Below are 14,288 nucleotides of genomic sequence, written 5' to 3'. Positions count from 1 at the left end.
TACAACACGTTATGAAAGTCTCTTTTTTTCACTTATTTGCTTGATTAACTCGGGCTACGCCCTTTTTAATCAATCTGCAAATTCGTGAAAAAAAGTACATATGACTTTCATGTATTGAGCGTCATTTTTATCTTCACGTTTTTGCAACTTGATTAATAAAACCGTCATTAGTTAGATAAGACAGGATGTGGCAAGGTTGGAAAAAACCAGACCAATAAAATGCGGTGTGCACATAATAAATAATGTAATTTTTATTACAATGTACAAATATTTTTTTCTCCCTCTTGGTAACAAATTCTACAACATTTGGGCTAGCAATAGAAGCGTCCGCAGTATATATAAAATATCAGATACCTAAATCATCACTTCAATATTATTTGGGTCCAAAACTACCCTTACCTTGGTATCCGTATTGGTGGTCCCGTTACTTCTCAATTGAACTGGTATCTGAACTACAAAACTCTTAGGCAAGCAAGTCTCAACAGTACATGTCACCAAATCAAAAATAAAATCTATTTTACCATCGTTACCACCTGGTACACTAACAACCACATCTACACTCCTCAAGTTGTCACCGCTGCTTGGCACGCAAGACCAAGTCACGTCAGGCACTCTAACATGCCAGCTTTGCGGCGCTTCTTCCGTCAATTTCAACCCATTAGCAAATTCTATTCCAACGTCGAAGATCAATTTCCCGCCCTGACTATTAACCGTGATCGCTTTACTCTCGATAATCTGATGCTTGACTTGATCGTTTCTAGACGTGCTCTCCGACAAATTCAAATCTAATTTGCTAACGGATTTGATGGAATAATTAGCGTTCAGTTTTAAAATCTTGATACTGTGGTTGTTAGTGTCAGCCAAGTATAGCTTTTTACCGTCTGAAGAAACACACAGACCCGCTGGTTCGCTGAACGAGACCGCTTTACCGTCGATGGTGTCCGTTGCTGGAGTGGCGATTGTTGTTACCAGATTTTGAGCGACGTCGACCCTTTTCAATTTGTGGTTATACGTGTCGGCCACGAATACCACCTCTTCGTCCTTAGACATCGCTAAACCGAGAAGGTGCTGTAGTTTGGCCTCACATAAAGAGCCGTCCTTGTCTCCAAAAGCAAACAAATTCTACAAAAAAAATCAAATCAGAGATCCAATCGGATTCTCTTCCAGATGAGTAAATAAAAAAAAATGAAAGAAGCGATAGGGCATATGTTCAATTTTTATTTGGGACTTACATTGGGATTTCTATCACCTCCAACAACCGGAGTAACTTTTCCATCTACTAGAGACAAGCGTCTCACGCTAGAGCTCTCGCTGTCAGCAATATAAACCTCTTTGTTCTTATTGCACAAAGCCAGACCAGACGGTTGTGCAAACCCGGCAGACTGAGGGTACGCATTATTCCTGTTTTCCTCCCTTCCAGAGCCAGCGATGCACAGGCAAGTCCCGGCAGAGTACTTTTTGCATTTCCACCAGACCGTGTCCTCCAAGAACAACGCCCAGATCTGATGTGTTCCCGCCATCGCAACAATCAAAACTTCCCTGATCGGAGGATTACCGTCGGGATAGAAGGTCATGTCCATATCTGGGGTTCTATACAGGCACAAGTCCCAAGGTGAGGAGATGACCTGTTGCCGCCAAAGCTTGCCGCCCACTCTATCGTGACCTTGAGTACCAGTCCCGGCAACAGTCTCGACGGTGTTATTTGACAAATCAATTTTTCTGATGGCGTGATTTTCTGTATCGGCGACGAATAAAATGGATTCGTTTTTGAAAACAACCCCTTGCGGAGCATAGAATTCGGAGTCTGTTAGGGTGCCGTCGCGAAAACCTATCTTGCCGTTACCGATTTGGTGTAAAATGGTTCCGTCGGGTTTTAAAATTAGAATTCGGTTATTCCCCGTATCAGACACCGCCAAGATTTCTTGATGGTTTTCGCCAACAAAATTGGTAATTTTTCCGGGAAATAACAACGGACCTTTCAAATCCGGCAGCAAGTGATAGGCAGACTTGAAAGGTATCTGGTGGTTAGAAATCTGTTTTTTTGACTTGTAATATTCTAAAGACGCTCTTATGTACAACTGCATGTTTTCTTTGTGACCTTCGCCCATCAACATTACAATGGGAATTGCGTTTGGACCCAAGATAAGCAATGTCGGCCAACAATTGACCTCGCAGTTTTTCCACATTTGAGAATTTGAGTCATTGACTACAGGATGGCCAATATTGTAGCGTTGCACAGCCGCTAGAATATTCGACGATACTTTTTCATTTTCGAATTTTGCGCTATGAACACCGATCTGTGAAAAATAAATCGTGACTGAACTAAAAACTTTGGAAAAAATATTACCACAACTAGACCATCTTCGACAGAAAATTCTTTTTCTATTGCGCGCAAATCGGGGATGATGTGCATACAATTGATGCAACAATAGGTGAAGAAATCCAAAACGACAATTTTACCCTTGAGGTGCTTGGAAAATGAGAGAGGCTCAGAAACATTGAACCATTCCAAACCTTCAAGAATAAAAGTGAGGTTATGACAGTTGAATCAAAACAATTGAATACCTGGTGTGAAGTCTTTGACGGGCTGATAATTTAAATTCTCCAGATACTCCTTGATCGCAGCGTTTTTATTACTCTTTTTGTGGATCAAACTCGACAGTTTTTGATGAGAATAATGTAACATATCTTCTTCACTGTCCGAATCCATTCTCAAAGACCGAAAAAACCGTCTGAAAAAAATTTTGGTAGGCGCTAAACGAACTAGTAATTTCATCAACTAATAAATCACTGATAAAACTGATTTTCACTTTCTGGTTGTGTCACGACACCTCGAGCGAAACCTATCTTATTAAAATTCCGTGTTTGACGTTGCCTCGTCGTAATAAAATATAAATTTGGTAATAAAATTAATCGGAATGTGATAATGAGGGTATGCAACCAGCAATTATCTCGTGAATATGGTGACTTTTTGTTTTCTGGTGGTTGACAGTTGACAGTTCTGTCAGTGACAGTGTGCAAAAAGGTAAATATGGATGCTTGTTTGGCTGTTGAAAAAGAAATAGACAGAGTATTATCAAAATTCGGTGATATAAATGAAAACACGGGACGAATTTTAAACGACCTGATAACCCACATCGATCGATTAAAAACAGATCTAGAAAGCGGTAAGTCAGCCTGACAAACTGTCAGTCATTCCCCCCAACACAAACAAAGAGTTCTAATTATACAATAATTACCGGGACCGTCACGTTCCAGCTCCGGAAGATCACACATTAACGAATGTTCAAATAGACATATTAAGACAATGCATGGGAAAAGTAAAAGAAACCGTGTCCAGACTCACGACAGACCATCGCGATTTGCACAGTACCGTCTCAAAAGTCGGTAAAGCTATAGATCGAAATTTCGTGGCCGATTTCGCAGCTACTAGTCGCGAGGATGTGTTCGCATCGTCGGAAAAAATAAATTTAATTAACAAAGTGATCTGCCAGCATTTATACAGACAAGGAATGCAAGATGTTGCGGACGCGTTGGTCTCTGACGCTGATATATCCCCAGAAGTTCACAACAAAGAGCCTTTCACAGAACTCAATCACATTCTTGACAGCCTTAAGAACAAAGATTTGGAACCAGCTCTGGCTTGGGCCACTGCCCACCATGATTCTCTTGAAGCCCAAAATTCTTCATTAGAATTCAAGTTACATCGGTTAAAATTCATAGAGTTATTAAAACAAGGTGCTTCCCATCAAACAGACGCTATATCATATGCTAGGATTCATTTTAGGAAATTTGTGCTTAGGCATGAAAAAGGTAATTGTCACTCTGGATTTGTGTTTATTTTTTATTCATTCTCTTGTTGACAGACATTCAAACCCTAATGGGTATGCTTCTATATGTACCTAATGGCATTGGAAGCTCCCCATATAGTTGCTTATTAGACTCAGAAATGTGGATAGAAATTTATGAGCTTTTCACTCATGATGCTTGTCAGTTGTTGGGAGTAAGTGTCAACAGCCCTCTTGGTACTTGTATTAACGCCGGTTGTGCGGCTATTCCCGCTTTGCTTAACATAAAACAAGTCATGATGCAGAGACAAGTCACAGGAATATGGAACGGAAAAGATGAACTACCGGTATTTCAGCTTGATTTCAAAAACAGAAACGAAATTAATTTGCAACGTTTCAGATCGAAATTGACTTAGGTAATGACGGAAGATATCATTCAATGTTCGCTTGTCCCATCTTGAGGCAGCAATCGACGCAAAACAATCCGCCAATGAGACTTAATTGCGGCCACGTGATTTCCAGAGATGCTTTGAATAAATTGTGCAATGGAAATAAGTAAGAGTGTTTCTTGTTGAGACCTTCAAACATTACTTTTTTGCAGGATGAAATGCCCCTACTGCCCAATTGAACAGAGTCCGTCAGACGCGAGACTTATATATTTTTAAAGTTTATAAGCGGATGTTATTAATAATTGTTACTCACATTTTTTACATATTACCTATGTTTTTCTAATGATTGTTAATGGTATTTATTTGGTTTGTGTTCTATTGTGATCTCTTCAACTGACATAGATTAATATACTTAGTCCAGATTTTTCATTTGACATTCATTTATCAGTCGAACCTTTTGGATAACTCGTGATAAAAATTTTTACAATAGCGCTGCAACCAGTAATACAAGGAGCGCGACAGTAATGATGGATAATAGTGTACAATTCCCTAATAAAAATGATTAATTCCTTGAAGTCTAAGTTGTGGTCAGACATGTACGTATTTACGTTTCAAGTTACAACTTGCGATTAAAACAATTGCGTGTCACTACCGGAAGACATCGTAAAATTATTACGTGAAGGACTGAAGGTAAACTCAATAAACTGATTAATATTTTTTAAACAATCTGTTAAGAGCACGTGTAATATATGTCCTTGAAAATTAATCATGCAATAGTTATCGCCACTATTCATTACCTACCAATTATTATGTGAGCAAGACAAATGCAATTTCTTTCATTCTCAATTTTACGAGGAGTAACAAACAAGTGCTAAAGTGTGACTTAATTTTCAAACCGATAAGCAAACGTAAGTAATAAAATCAACCAATCTTCTTAAATCATTTATCGCATCTATTTTTAGATTTTTCTATCGCTGCATTGGGTAAATATAATTAGTAAACTGAGTATTGTTGGGACCGCCGAAAAGTGGTTTAAGTCACTTGAATTGTTACTCAGACATTTTTGCACAATGGTCGTGGCGCCGTTAGTAACTCTTAACAACGGCCACAAATGTCCGCAATTAGGCTTGGGGACTTGGCTGGTAAGTCGCAAGGATTCGTACTCCAACCTCTTAAATTCTTGTGTGTAGTCTGCGCCTGGAGAAGTACAAAATGCGATCAAACATGCTATAGACGTCGGCTATCGTCACATCGACTGTGCCATGCTTTACGGCAACGAGAAAGAAATAGGAGAAGCAATTAGGGAGAAAATCGCCGACGGAACCGTCAAAAGAGAAGAACTTTTCGTCGTGACTAAACTGTGGAACACCTTCCACGAGACCGAAAAGGTTGCCCCGACTTGCAAAAAGTCGCTCGAAAATTTCGGACTGGATTATTTAGATTTGTATCTGATCCACTGGCCGGTGGCGCAGAGAATCAAAGGAGAGTTGAACATCAACCTCCCCTTCAAAGACGCCGTCGGCATCGATTACGACTACGTCGACACTTGGAAGGGGATGGAAGAGTGCGTCAGATTAGGTTTAACGAAAAGCATCGGCCTGTCGAACTTCAACAGTGCGCAAGTACAAAGAGTTTTGGACAACGCCACCATCAAACCCGCCATGAATCAAGTAATTTACCGTTCTAGAGCTCGACACAAACCTTACGTAATATTTTTTAGATCGAAGTCACTCCGAATTTGAATCAGAAAAAGCTGATCAAGTTTTGTACGGATCGCGGCGTCCACATCACGGCGTACAGTCCCTTTGGGTCGCCGGCAAGACCTTGGGCCAAGCCCGGCGATCCAGTCTTGAAGTTGGACGACCCCAAACTCATCACCATCGGAGAGAAATACAACAAATCGTCGTCGCAGGTCATTCTGCGATATCTGATACAACTGGGCACCATCCCGATTCCCAAATCTTCCAATCCGAAACGTATCGAACTGAATCTGGACGTGTTCGATTTTAATCTGAACGAAGAAGATATGGCCGTGGTAGACAGCTTCAACTGCAACGGGCGCGCGGTCAGCGCTGACGAACTCAAGGGGCTGCCGCACTACCCCTTCGAAGGTGTAGAATTTTAACGAATAAATACAAATAAAAACCATAAGTAAAGCAAATTTTCCATTGGAAAATTGATCTGTGAGCATAGCTGTTTAAATGAAGTATTACCTACTACACTTAAACTGTTCGTTTTATTTAAACCACGTTGAATGACTACAAATTTGGATCAGTTCAATTTATGAATCCCCTTTTACTCATTTTTCATTTCGAAATATGACGGAAGTGGCGCGGTGATGACGCCTTTAAAGCTAAATTTAAGTGATTTCGTTACCATCGACATGTTTATCTCCTGGTTATTAAAACGATCAACATAAAGCAAACATTAATAAAGTGCTCCCTGTTTATTAATAGTGCTTAGATAATCTTACATTGTAATGAAAACAATATTGACTGCAACAAGATATTAACAACGTGAAATCAATATTCGTCGTGTTCGAAAGGATGATGTTGATGGCCTAATCCCCTGGAAACAAAAAAATCACTCTTTTGAGCTTTGTGCGATTAATCAAAGACTTACGCTGTCATGGGGCAGAACCGTCCATTACAATCGAACGTATCCAGATATTTGACATCCTCGGGCGACAACTCGAAATCGAAAATGCTGATATTCTCTTGGATTCTCGATTTCGTTACTGATTTAGGGATGGTGACAACCCCTCTCTGGACTTGATAGCGCAAAAGAACTTGAGCCGGACTCTTTTTGTACTTTTGAGCGAGCTCTTTCAATTTGGCGTCATCAAGCAGTTGGGGTTCCTCGGGTTTGGCCCATGGTCTATCGGGCGATCCCAATGGGCTGTAACCCGTCACTGTAATACCCTTAGATTTGCAAAATTCAATCAGTTTGCTCTGATTGAGGTAAGGATGGCACTCGACCTACAATTATTGTCTGTTGCGACATTTTATTTTCCTGCAAGTCGCAAACTTACTTGATTTGTGACTGGAGGAATGGTTGCAATCGATAAAATTCTCTCGATTTGTCGCTTGTTGAAATTGGACAAACCGATCGATTTGGCAAGACCCTTTTTGGCCACCGCCTCCATGGCTTTCCAGGTGTCGACGTAATCGACGTTACTGAATTGGATTTTGCCTTGAGCGTCGGTAGGGAAAAGCTGACCCTCTTCCTAAAACGGTGTTTAAGGCGCCATTCTTTATCTTTTTAATTAAACTCGAGACCTTTCGTATCGCGTTAAAAAAAACAAGATGACATACGTAACAGGGGCGATAATCATAAAAAACAACTATTTCTGCTAGTAGGATTGTTACGTATTTTAGGATTAATTAATTGGGAAAAAAACAAACATAATTCGTGCTTAATTGGTACTTGGCTGAGTTGCTATTAAAAATATTCTGCACGTTTCTGGCTCAGATTAGTCATTTTACGCCTGTGTAACTCATTATGGAAAAATCCAGTTCACTATAGCGTTATTCTTATTTGATTGAGTAGGTATGCGTTATCGAAAAAAAAATCTGCACGTATTTTTTTTTAAGATAAAAACTTACACAATCATTATAGATAAAGAATTTTCTACAACCTTCAAAATAAATCTGAATATAAGTGATCTGTCAGAGGTTATCTGTGTCAAATTCTTCCATCATGGAATTATCTATCACTCTTTTATTTATAAACCACTTTAATACATAATTCTTTGATCCCACAATATTACTTACCTTGTACCCAAGAGGCCAGTGGATTAAATACAGATCAACATATTGCAACCCCAGATCAGACAGGGTCTTTTTGATGGCGCCCTCGACCAAATCAGGTCTGTGGAAAGTATTCCACAACTTGCTGGTGACAAAGATGTCCTCACGTTTTACTACCCCCTCAGCAAGTTTCTCTTTGAGGGCCTCCCCGACTTCTTTTTCGTTCCCGTAAACGTGGGCGCAGTCAATGTGGCGGTAGCCAATGTCGATGGCATCTTTGACAGCTTGACGCACTTCACCTGGTTTTGACTGTAATTGATTTGTTGAATAAATATTACACAAAGTATTAGTGTTACCTTCCAGGTCCCCAATCCAAAAATCGGGATTTCCCGACCGTTGTTAAACTTTACTCTAGGAACTTTCGACATGGTTCCTATGTGAGGTTGAACATAAAACTATTCATTTCAATTTAAATTCTAGTATAAATACCTATTTATCTTATCTATTTGATACTCACCGATTTAATTAAGTTCACTTTTGAAGTGTTAGTGGAATAATTACAAAATTGTATGAACCGGCAAAATACAAACATGACACGTGACACTTCTTTGTTTGTATTGTTTTTCCATTTGACAAATGTCAATTTTAAAACTAACCGCGAAAATGTAATTCTTTATTTTAGGATTGACAATATTGATATTAGCGCAATACTATATTTTATGTAATTATTATGCTTATCGCGCAACATTGTGTATTTATTTAGTACATGGCAGGTTTTTTCCAGTACTAATCAAAATTTCACGATCTTGGACGCACACCAGATTTTCACGTCTCAAGTACCTCCTCAAACGCGATAAATAAAAAATGTTGTGCGAAACAAACAACAAAAATTACTCTTAAATGGTTTAAGACAATATTAGAATTAGGGTGCACCCCTAACGAGAAACTGTCTTTTGTAAAAAAAATATTGTGATACCTACCAAAGAGCGGTTTTATTAAATTTCATTAAATGATTTTTATTTTTAAAATATAATTAACTTGACTTTACAATTGAGTAAGATATCGTGTATGTGATTTATTTCAATGTTTAATAAACAAATATTATATAACAAAAACATGTTTATGATTTTAATCTTGTCCCTCCCAAATCTATATCTGCTGGTGCGCAAACACACTATAGCCTACTGGGAGTAAAGTATTCCGTATAAATGATTACCAGCTTTGTGTTATCCTTCAGTTGTCGAAGTGCCGGTGAAGCGAACGAGCAGATTTAAAAAATGGCCAAGGTTCCAACAATCAAGTTTAACAACGGTCAATCGTATCCTATTTTTGGTATAGGAACATGGAAGGTATAACAATATATTTTCCTAACTTATTGCACAAATAGCTAAAGTATCTACTATTTATTATTTCTTCACTTTTTACTTAAAAAAAAAATTGACTCGTTAACTCATCGACTTCCTTAACTTCTTCAGTCAAAACCTGGTGAGGTGACCCAAGCTGTGAAGGACGCCATCGACATCGGCTACCGCCATATCGACTGTGCCTATGCATACTGTAACGAAAAAGAAGTCGGTGAAGCTATTAGTGCAAAAATCGCCGAAGGCGTCGTAAAGCGGGATGATCTATACGTCACCAGTAAACTCTGGAATACTTTCCACCGTCCAGATTTGGTCGAAAAGGGTCTCAAGGCTACCCTCAGCAATTTGGGACTGAAATATCTCGACTTGTACCTGATCCATTGGCCATTTGCTTTGAAGGTTTGTAAGGACCGGAGTAAAAACGGACCTGGTGACACTCGCTTCTTGTAGGAAGATGGTGACATGTTTCCTGTGGATGCAGATGGAAAAACAGCTTACAGCGATGTCGACTACGTCGACACCTGGAAGGCTATGGAAGAAGTGTGCAAGAAGGGTCTAACTAAGTCCATCGGTATTTCCAATTTCAACAAAAGACAAATCGAGCGCCTTCTAGAAAACGCCACAATTCCTCCAGTGACGAACCAAGTCAGTTAATTTTGAAAAAAAATCAGATTTCGTCACCTGATTTATTTTAGATCGAATGCCATCCATATCTGACCCAAATGAAACTAACCCAATTTTGCAAGTCCAAAAATATAATTATCACGGCGTACAGTCCTTTGGGGTCTCCCGATAGGCCATGGGCTAAACCCGATGATCCACAACTTTTGGACGACCCAAAAATTAAGAAAATTGCGGACAAGTACAACAAGACGCCAGCACAAGTTGTCCTTAAGTACCAAGTGCAAAGAGGACACATCACCATTCCGAAATCTGTCACTAAGTCGAGGATTAAGCAGAACTTTGACATCTGGGACTTCCAGTTGGCCCCCGAAGACATTCAGTTGATCAACACGTTCGACTGTAACGGCCGAATTTGTCCATACGCTGAGTAAGTCTTTTGAAAAGAAAAGACGATTGTTAATTTTTTTTTTCAGTGCCTTCACCCACAAAGACCATCCGTTCACCAAGGACGAGTACTAGATTTAAGATCGTTTAGTTTGTCATAAATAACTTTTTGCATGCTTCTGTGTGATAAACCACTGTGCATTCTATACAAATAAATAATATTCTATCTATTTTCTTTGTTTTTTTTTTTTTATCACATAACCACGTCAAGTTGTACTTTTAAGCAAATCTCCAGAACTGGTAAAGAAAAAGTGATTGTTTGTTTTGTATTTTTTTATCTATTTATCTGATAAATCACTCAAGACAAGAAGAGTTTTGACAGGATTTGATCAAAATCAAAAATCAAAAAATTGATGGACCATAAGAAGGTGGACACGTTTATCAGATTAGAACAAAAAGGAAGTAGTGTGACAAGAAAAAACTTCAACAAGAGAATAAGTTTTATGGCGAACTTTGCTATTGATAAAATTTCGCTATGAATAAAATATCAAGTTGTTTGAAGATCATTCTAATATCTTTATCTGAAACATACCAATCTAGTTAATAAAGCGATAAAGATAATCCCATAATCACGCTAGTTACAAAAGAAATATTGATATTCGATCTTTTCTTTCATTTTCTGCAACTACCATGTCGCATGCGTGTACGCTGTAGGTTTAAACCCCCGCATATGCGCCGTTTGCTAAAAATTCCACTCCTGACGACCTTTACATTGGCACAATTTGTGCTGCAAATCGTTGTAGTAGCCTCGTTTATTGTTATACACAGTTGTCGTTGTTACAGCCAATCAGTCCAATTCTGCAATTGTTTCAACACACATAAAATATGTCAGCAAAAGTTCCAAGTGTCAAAACCAACACTGGCTGTTCCATTCCTATTTTCGGCTTGGGAACATGGAAGGTATAAATATAAATAAAGATTTGTATCTTTCTTCGACCCGCATTAACTCAGATTGTTGTCGCATCTGCTTAAATTTTAACTTGACTTAAACCGGAAGTGTCCAATAAACAACTCTCTTATGTATGCAAGAATAGATGCGGATGTCCGCGTTGGCTGCACCTGAACAATTGTAGTAAGATTTAAGATAGTTTTGCATCTCTATTAGTCGATGCTCCCACAAAAATTGATTAAACAAATTAGCAGAGTCGTAGGTAGGAGGAGTGTGGCGAAGGTCGAAGCATTGGCGTATCGTTCGCAACTTCCTCTTATATATATTTTTTTTATTTAGTCGAAACCAGGCGAAGTTACGCAAGCCGTGAAGGACGCGATTGACATCGGATATCGTCACATCGATTGCGCTCACGTCTACGGCAACGAAAAAGAAGTGGGTGAAGGCATCAAAGCAAAAATCGATGAAGGAGTAGTAAAGAGGGAAGATCTCTTCATCACGAGCAAATTGTGGAACACTTTCCACGCTCCGGAGCTCGTCGAAGCGGCTCTCAAAACTACACTCAGCAATTTGGGTCTTGAACACCTTGACCTTTACCTCGTCCACTGGCCGTTCGCTCTGAAGGTTTGTCTACAGTCTTGACGTGTCCACAATGCAATCAATTTGTACAGGAAGGTGGAGAACTGTTTCCGGTGGACGAGTCCGGGAAGACGGCGTACAGCGACGTCGACTACGTCGACACCTGGAAGGCTATGGAAGAAGTGTGCAAGAAAGGTCTAACCAAGTTGATTGGCGTTTCAAATTTTAATAAACCTCAAATAGAGAGACTCCTGGAGAGCGCGACGATTATTCCGGCGACCAATCAAGTGCGTTGGCACCAAAAATTGCAAAATGTTTGTTAAAATCTTCTTTCTAGATCGAGTGTCATCCCTATTTGGCCCAGCTGAAGTTGTCTGAATTTTGCAAGACCAAAGGTATCACCATTACGGCGTACAGTCCGTTGGGGTCTCCTGACAGACCCTGGGCCAAACCGGACGACCCCCTTCTTTTGGAAGACGAGAAAATTAAGAAGATCGCAGAGAAGTACAAGAAGACTCCGGCGCAAGTTGTCCTGAAGTATCAAGTGCAAAGAGGGCACATCACGATTCCCAAGTCTGTTACCAAATCCAGAATCCAAGAGAATTTCCAAATTTGGGACTTCGAGTTGACCCCCGAAGATATAGAGTTGATAAATTCCTTCGACTGCAACGGACGAATCTGTCCTTACGTCGAGTATGGTGTTGTTTCATATCCTCTCGATTTGTTTATTGATTTATTTTTTCAGTGCTGTCACCCACAAGGACCATCCTTTTGCTAACGCCGAATTTTGAGTATTAAAGAAAAACTGGTTGTCAAGTTATTTGAATATATATTTTGTTAAATTCTTTATTGAATAAAGTACATCAGTATACGAGTTTTTTATTCCCACTTACGTATTCTGAAATTTGTTTGGAACAATGTCAATGGTGTCAGAAATTTTGTTGTCAAAATTAACGTCTAAATCAGAAAAAAATGAATTTTCTGTGAGTCGTCCAAAATGTTATAAAAAATTTCACATTCGTGTTGAGTCTTTACTTTGAAGGAATTAAGTGTTCTTTAGAAATGAGCGTGCCAATGATAAAATTCAACAACGGGGAAGTCTTTCCATCATTCGGTCTAGGAACTTGGAAGGTAGCTATTCAGGCTTGCTTGCAAATATTTGTTATTATATTGTTTAGGCTAAACCTACAGAAGTGGGGCAAGCTGTAAAGGATGCCATCGATATCGGTTATCGCCTTATCGACACCGCTGTTGTTTACAACAACGAAAAGGAAATAGGTGAAGCAATCGCGTCAAAAATTTCGCAAGGAAACATCCAGCGAGAAAACTTGTTCATCACCTCCAAACTGTGGAGTACCTTCCACCGTCCAGACTTGGTGGAACCGTCTCTCAAATCTAGCCTCAGCAATTTGCGTCTCGACTACATCGACTTGTATCTGGTCCACTGGCCCTTCGCCCTGCAGGAAGACGGAGATCTGTTTCCTTTAAGCGAAGACGGTAAGTTCTTGTTTAGCGACGTCGACTTCTTAGACACGTGGAAGGCGATGGAACAGATATACAAAAAGGGCCTGGCAAAATCCATCGGCGTGTCAAACTTCAACCGAAGGCAACTAGACAGGCTGCTCAAGTCCGCCAAAGTACTTCCGGTGACGAATCAAGTGAGATCCTCCCGTGTGCTTGTCAAAATCTATGAACATTTCCTCCAGGTGGAGTGCCACCCCTACTTGACGCAGATCAAAATGTCCAGTTTTCTAGAATCTAAAGGAATGATGCTGATGGCTTACAGTCCGTTAGGCTCTGCGGACAGACCATGGGCCAAACCAACCGACAGAGTGCTCTTAGCCGATTCTAAATTGAAGAAAATTGCAGACAAATACGAGAAAACGCCGGCGCAAATTGTGCTGAGGTATCAGATCCAAAGAGGGCATATACCGATTCCAAAAAGTATAAATAAAGAAAGGCTCCTGGAGAATATAGATATCTTTAATTTCGAGTTGAAGAAGGACGAGGTGAAGACGATCAGTTCGTTAAATTGCAACGCCCGACTTTGCGCATATGAAGAGTAAGATGAAAAGTCTCGTGGTCAACAAGTGATACTTTTGATTTTAGGGCGCAGGATCACCCAGACTATCCCTTCACCAAACGTGACGAATACTGAAAAATCAAATATACAATATTTTACTTGTAATAAATATTTTAAAAATTGTTTCGTTTGCAAACAGTTGATGCATTTGTTGGTGATAAGAATTTAGCACAAAATGTATTAAATTGACTACATAATTACTGCACCTATCGGTAACCATACCATTAAAATGCACTTAAAGCAGTTTTTGTGAATTATTAACACAAAAAAAATTATGCACTCGTTGATAGCGTGATCCATATTTAATACAGTTTCTGATATGCAGAAACTGACTTGATAAGATAAAATTTGTAAGACAAATATTACTGAAGGCTATCGAAAA

General features: G+C 39.4%; 7 protein-coding genes across 8 annotated transcripts; 5 read left to right on the top strand and 2 right to left on the bottom strand.

The window, feature by feature from the left end:
* Positions 1 to 229: 229 nt before the first annotated feature.
* Positions 230 to 2,906, bottom strand: LOC138135710 (NHL repeat-containing protein 2). Its single transcript, XM_069054537.1, has 4 exons — positions 2,566 to 2,906; positions 2,348 to 2,514; positions 1,233 to 2,297; positions 230 to 1,122 (listed from the first exon to the last, which is right to left on the bottom strand). The coding sequence occupies exons 1-4, from the start codon at positions 2,774 to 2,776 to the stop codon at positions 355 to 357; spliced, it is 2,211 nt and encodes a 736-aa protein (XP_068910638.1). The 5' UTR covers positions 2,777 to 2,906; the 3' UTR covers positions 230 to 354.
* Positions 2,907 to 2,987: 81 nt separating this feature from the next.
* On the top strand, positions 2,988 to 4,606 carry Sou (required for meiotic nuclear division 5 protein souji). Its single transcript, XM_069054538.1, has 5 exons — positions 2,988 to 3,167; positions 3,259 to 3,813; positions 3,867 to 4,135; positions 4,189 to 4,343; positions 4,390 to 4,606. Exons 1-5 carry the CDS (start codon positions 3,032 to 3,034, stop codon positions 4,451 to 4,453), a joined length of 1,179 nt encoding a protein of 392 aa, XP_068910639.1. The 5' UTR covers positions 2,988 to 3,031; the 3' UTR covers positions 4,454 to 4,606.
* A 140-nt stretch (positions 4,607 to 4,746) lies between these two features.
* On the top strand, positions 4,747 to 6,404 carry LOC138135715 (aldo-keto reductase family 1 member B1-like). The gene is made up of 4 exons (XM_069054544.1): positions 4,747 to 5,085; positions 5,140 to 5,319; positions 5,368 to 5,847; positions 5,898 to 6,404. The coding sequence occupies exons 2-4, from the start codon at positions 5,248 to 5,250 to the stop codon at positions 6,300 to 6,302; spliced, it is 957 nt and encodes a 318-aa protein (XP_068910645.1). The 5' UTR covers positions 4,747 to 5,085; positions 5,140 to 5,247; the 3' UTR covers positions 6,303 to 6,404.
* A 204-nt stretch (positions 6,405 to 6,608) lies between these two features.
* LOC138135712 (aldo-keto reductase family 1 member B1-like) lies at positions 6,609 to 8,602 on the bottom strand. Of its 2 annotated transcripts, none has more exons than XM_069054539.1 (6): positions 8,444 to 8,602; positions 8,283 to 8,381; positions 7,951 to 8,235; positions 7,209 to 7,403; positions 6,800 to 7,155; positions 6,609 to 6,745 (listed from the first exon to the last, which is right to left on the bottom strand). In XM_069054539.1, the coding sequence occupies exons 1-6, from the start codon at positions 8,516 to 8,518 to the stop codon at positions 6,700 to 6,702; spliced, it is 1,056 nt and encodes a 351-aa protein (XP_068910640.1). In that variant the 5' UTR covers positions 8,519 to 8,602; the 3' UTR covers positions 6,609 to 6,699. The 2 variants fall into 2 exon arrangements, with proteins under 2 accessions (XP_068910640.1, XP_068910641.1); XM_069054540.1 differs by having other exon boundaries at positions 8,283 to 8,359; positions 8,444 to 8,593.
* Positions 8,603 to 9,114: 512 nt separating this feature from the next.
* Positions 9,115 to 10,526, top strand: LOC138135716 (aldo-keto reductase family 1 member B1-like). The gene is made up of 5 exons (XM_069054545.1): positions 9,115 to 9,275; positions 9,402 to 9,686; positions 9,738 to 9,932; positions 9,983 to 10,338; positions 10,385 to 10,526. Exons 1-5 carry the CDS (start codon positions 9,204 to 9,206, stop codon positions 10,428 to 10,430), a joined length of 954 nt encoding a protein of 317 aa, XP_068910646.1. The 5' UTR covers positions 9,115 to 9,203; the 3' UTR covers positions 10,431 to 10,526.
* A 524-nt stretch (positions 10,527 to 11,050) lies between these two features.
* LOC138135714 (aldo-keto reductase family 1 member B1-like) lies at positions 11,051 to 12,692 on the top strand. The gene is made up of 5 exons (XM_069054543.1): positions 11,051 to 11,255; positions 11,584 to 11,868; positions 11,916 to 12,110; positions 12,161 to 12,516; positions 12,569 to 12,692. The coding sequence occupies exons 1-5, from the start codon at positions 11,181 to 11,183 to the stop codon at positions 12,612 to 12,614; spliced, it is 957 nt and encodes a 318-aa protein (XP_068910644.1). The 5' UTR covers positions 11,051 to 11,180; the 3' UTR covers positions 12,615 to 12,692.
* Positions 12,693 to 12,760: 68 nt separating this feature from the next.
* LOC138135717 (aldo-keto reductase family 1 member B1-like) lies at positions 12,761 to 14,150 on the top strand. The gene is made up of 4 exons (XM_069054546.1): positions 12,761 to 12,954; positions 13,002 to 13,481; positions 13,530 to 13,885; positions 13,933 to 14,150. Exons 1-4 carry the CDS (start codon positions 12,886 to 12,888, stop codon positions 13,979 to 13,981), a joined length of 954 nt encoding a protein of 317 aa, XP_068910647.1. The 5' UTR covers positions 12,761 to 12,885; the 3' UTR covers positions 13,982 to 14,150.
* Positions 14,151 to 14,288: the final 138 nt, after the last annotated feature.

This window comes from Tenebrio molitor, chromosome 7 (genome assembly GCF_963966145.1).
Source record: "Tenebrio molitor chromosome 7, icTenMoli1.1, whole genome shotgun sequence".
Taxonomy (NCBI): domain Eukaryota; kingdom Metazoa; phylum Arthropoda; class Insecta; order Coleoptera; family Tenebrionidae; genus Tenebrio; species Tenebrio molitor.
This window is presented reverse-complemented; position numbering and strand designations above follow the sequence as displayed.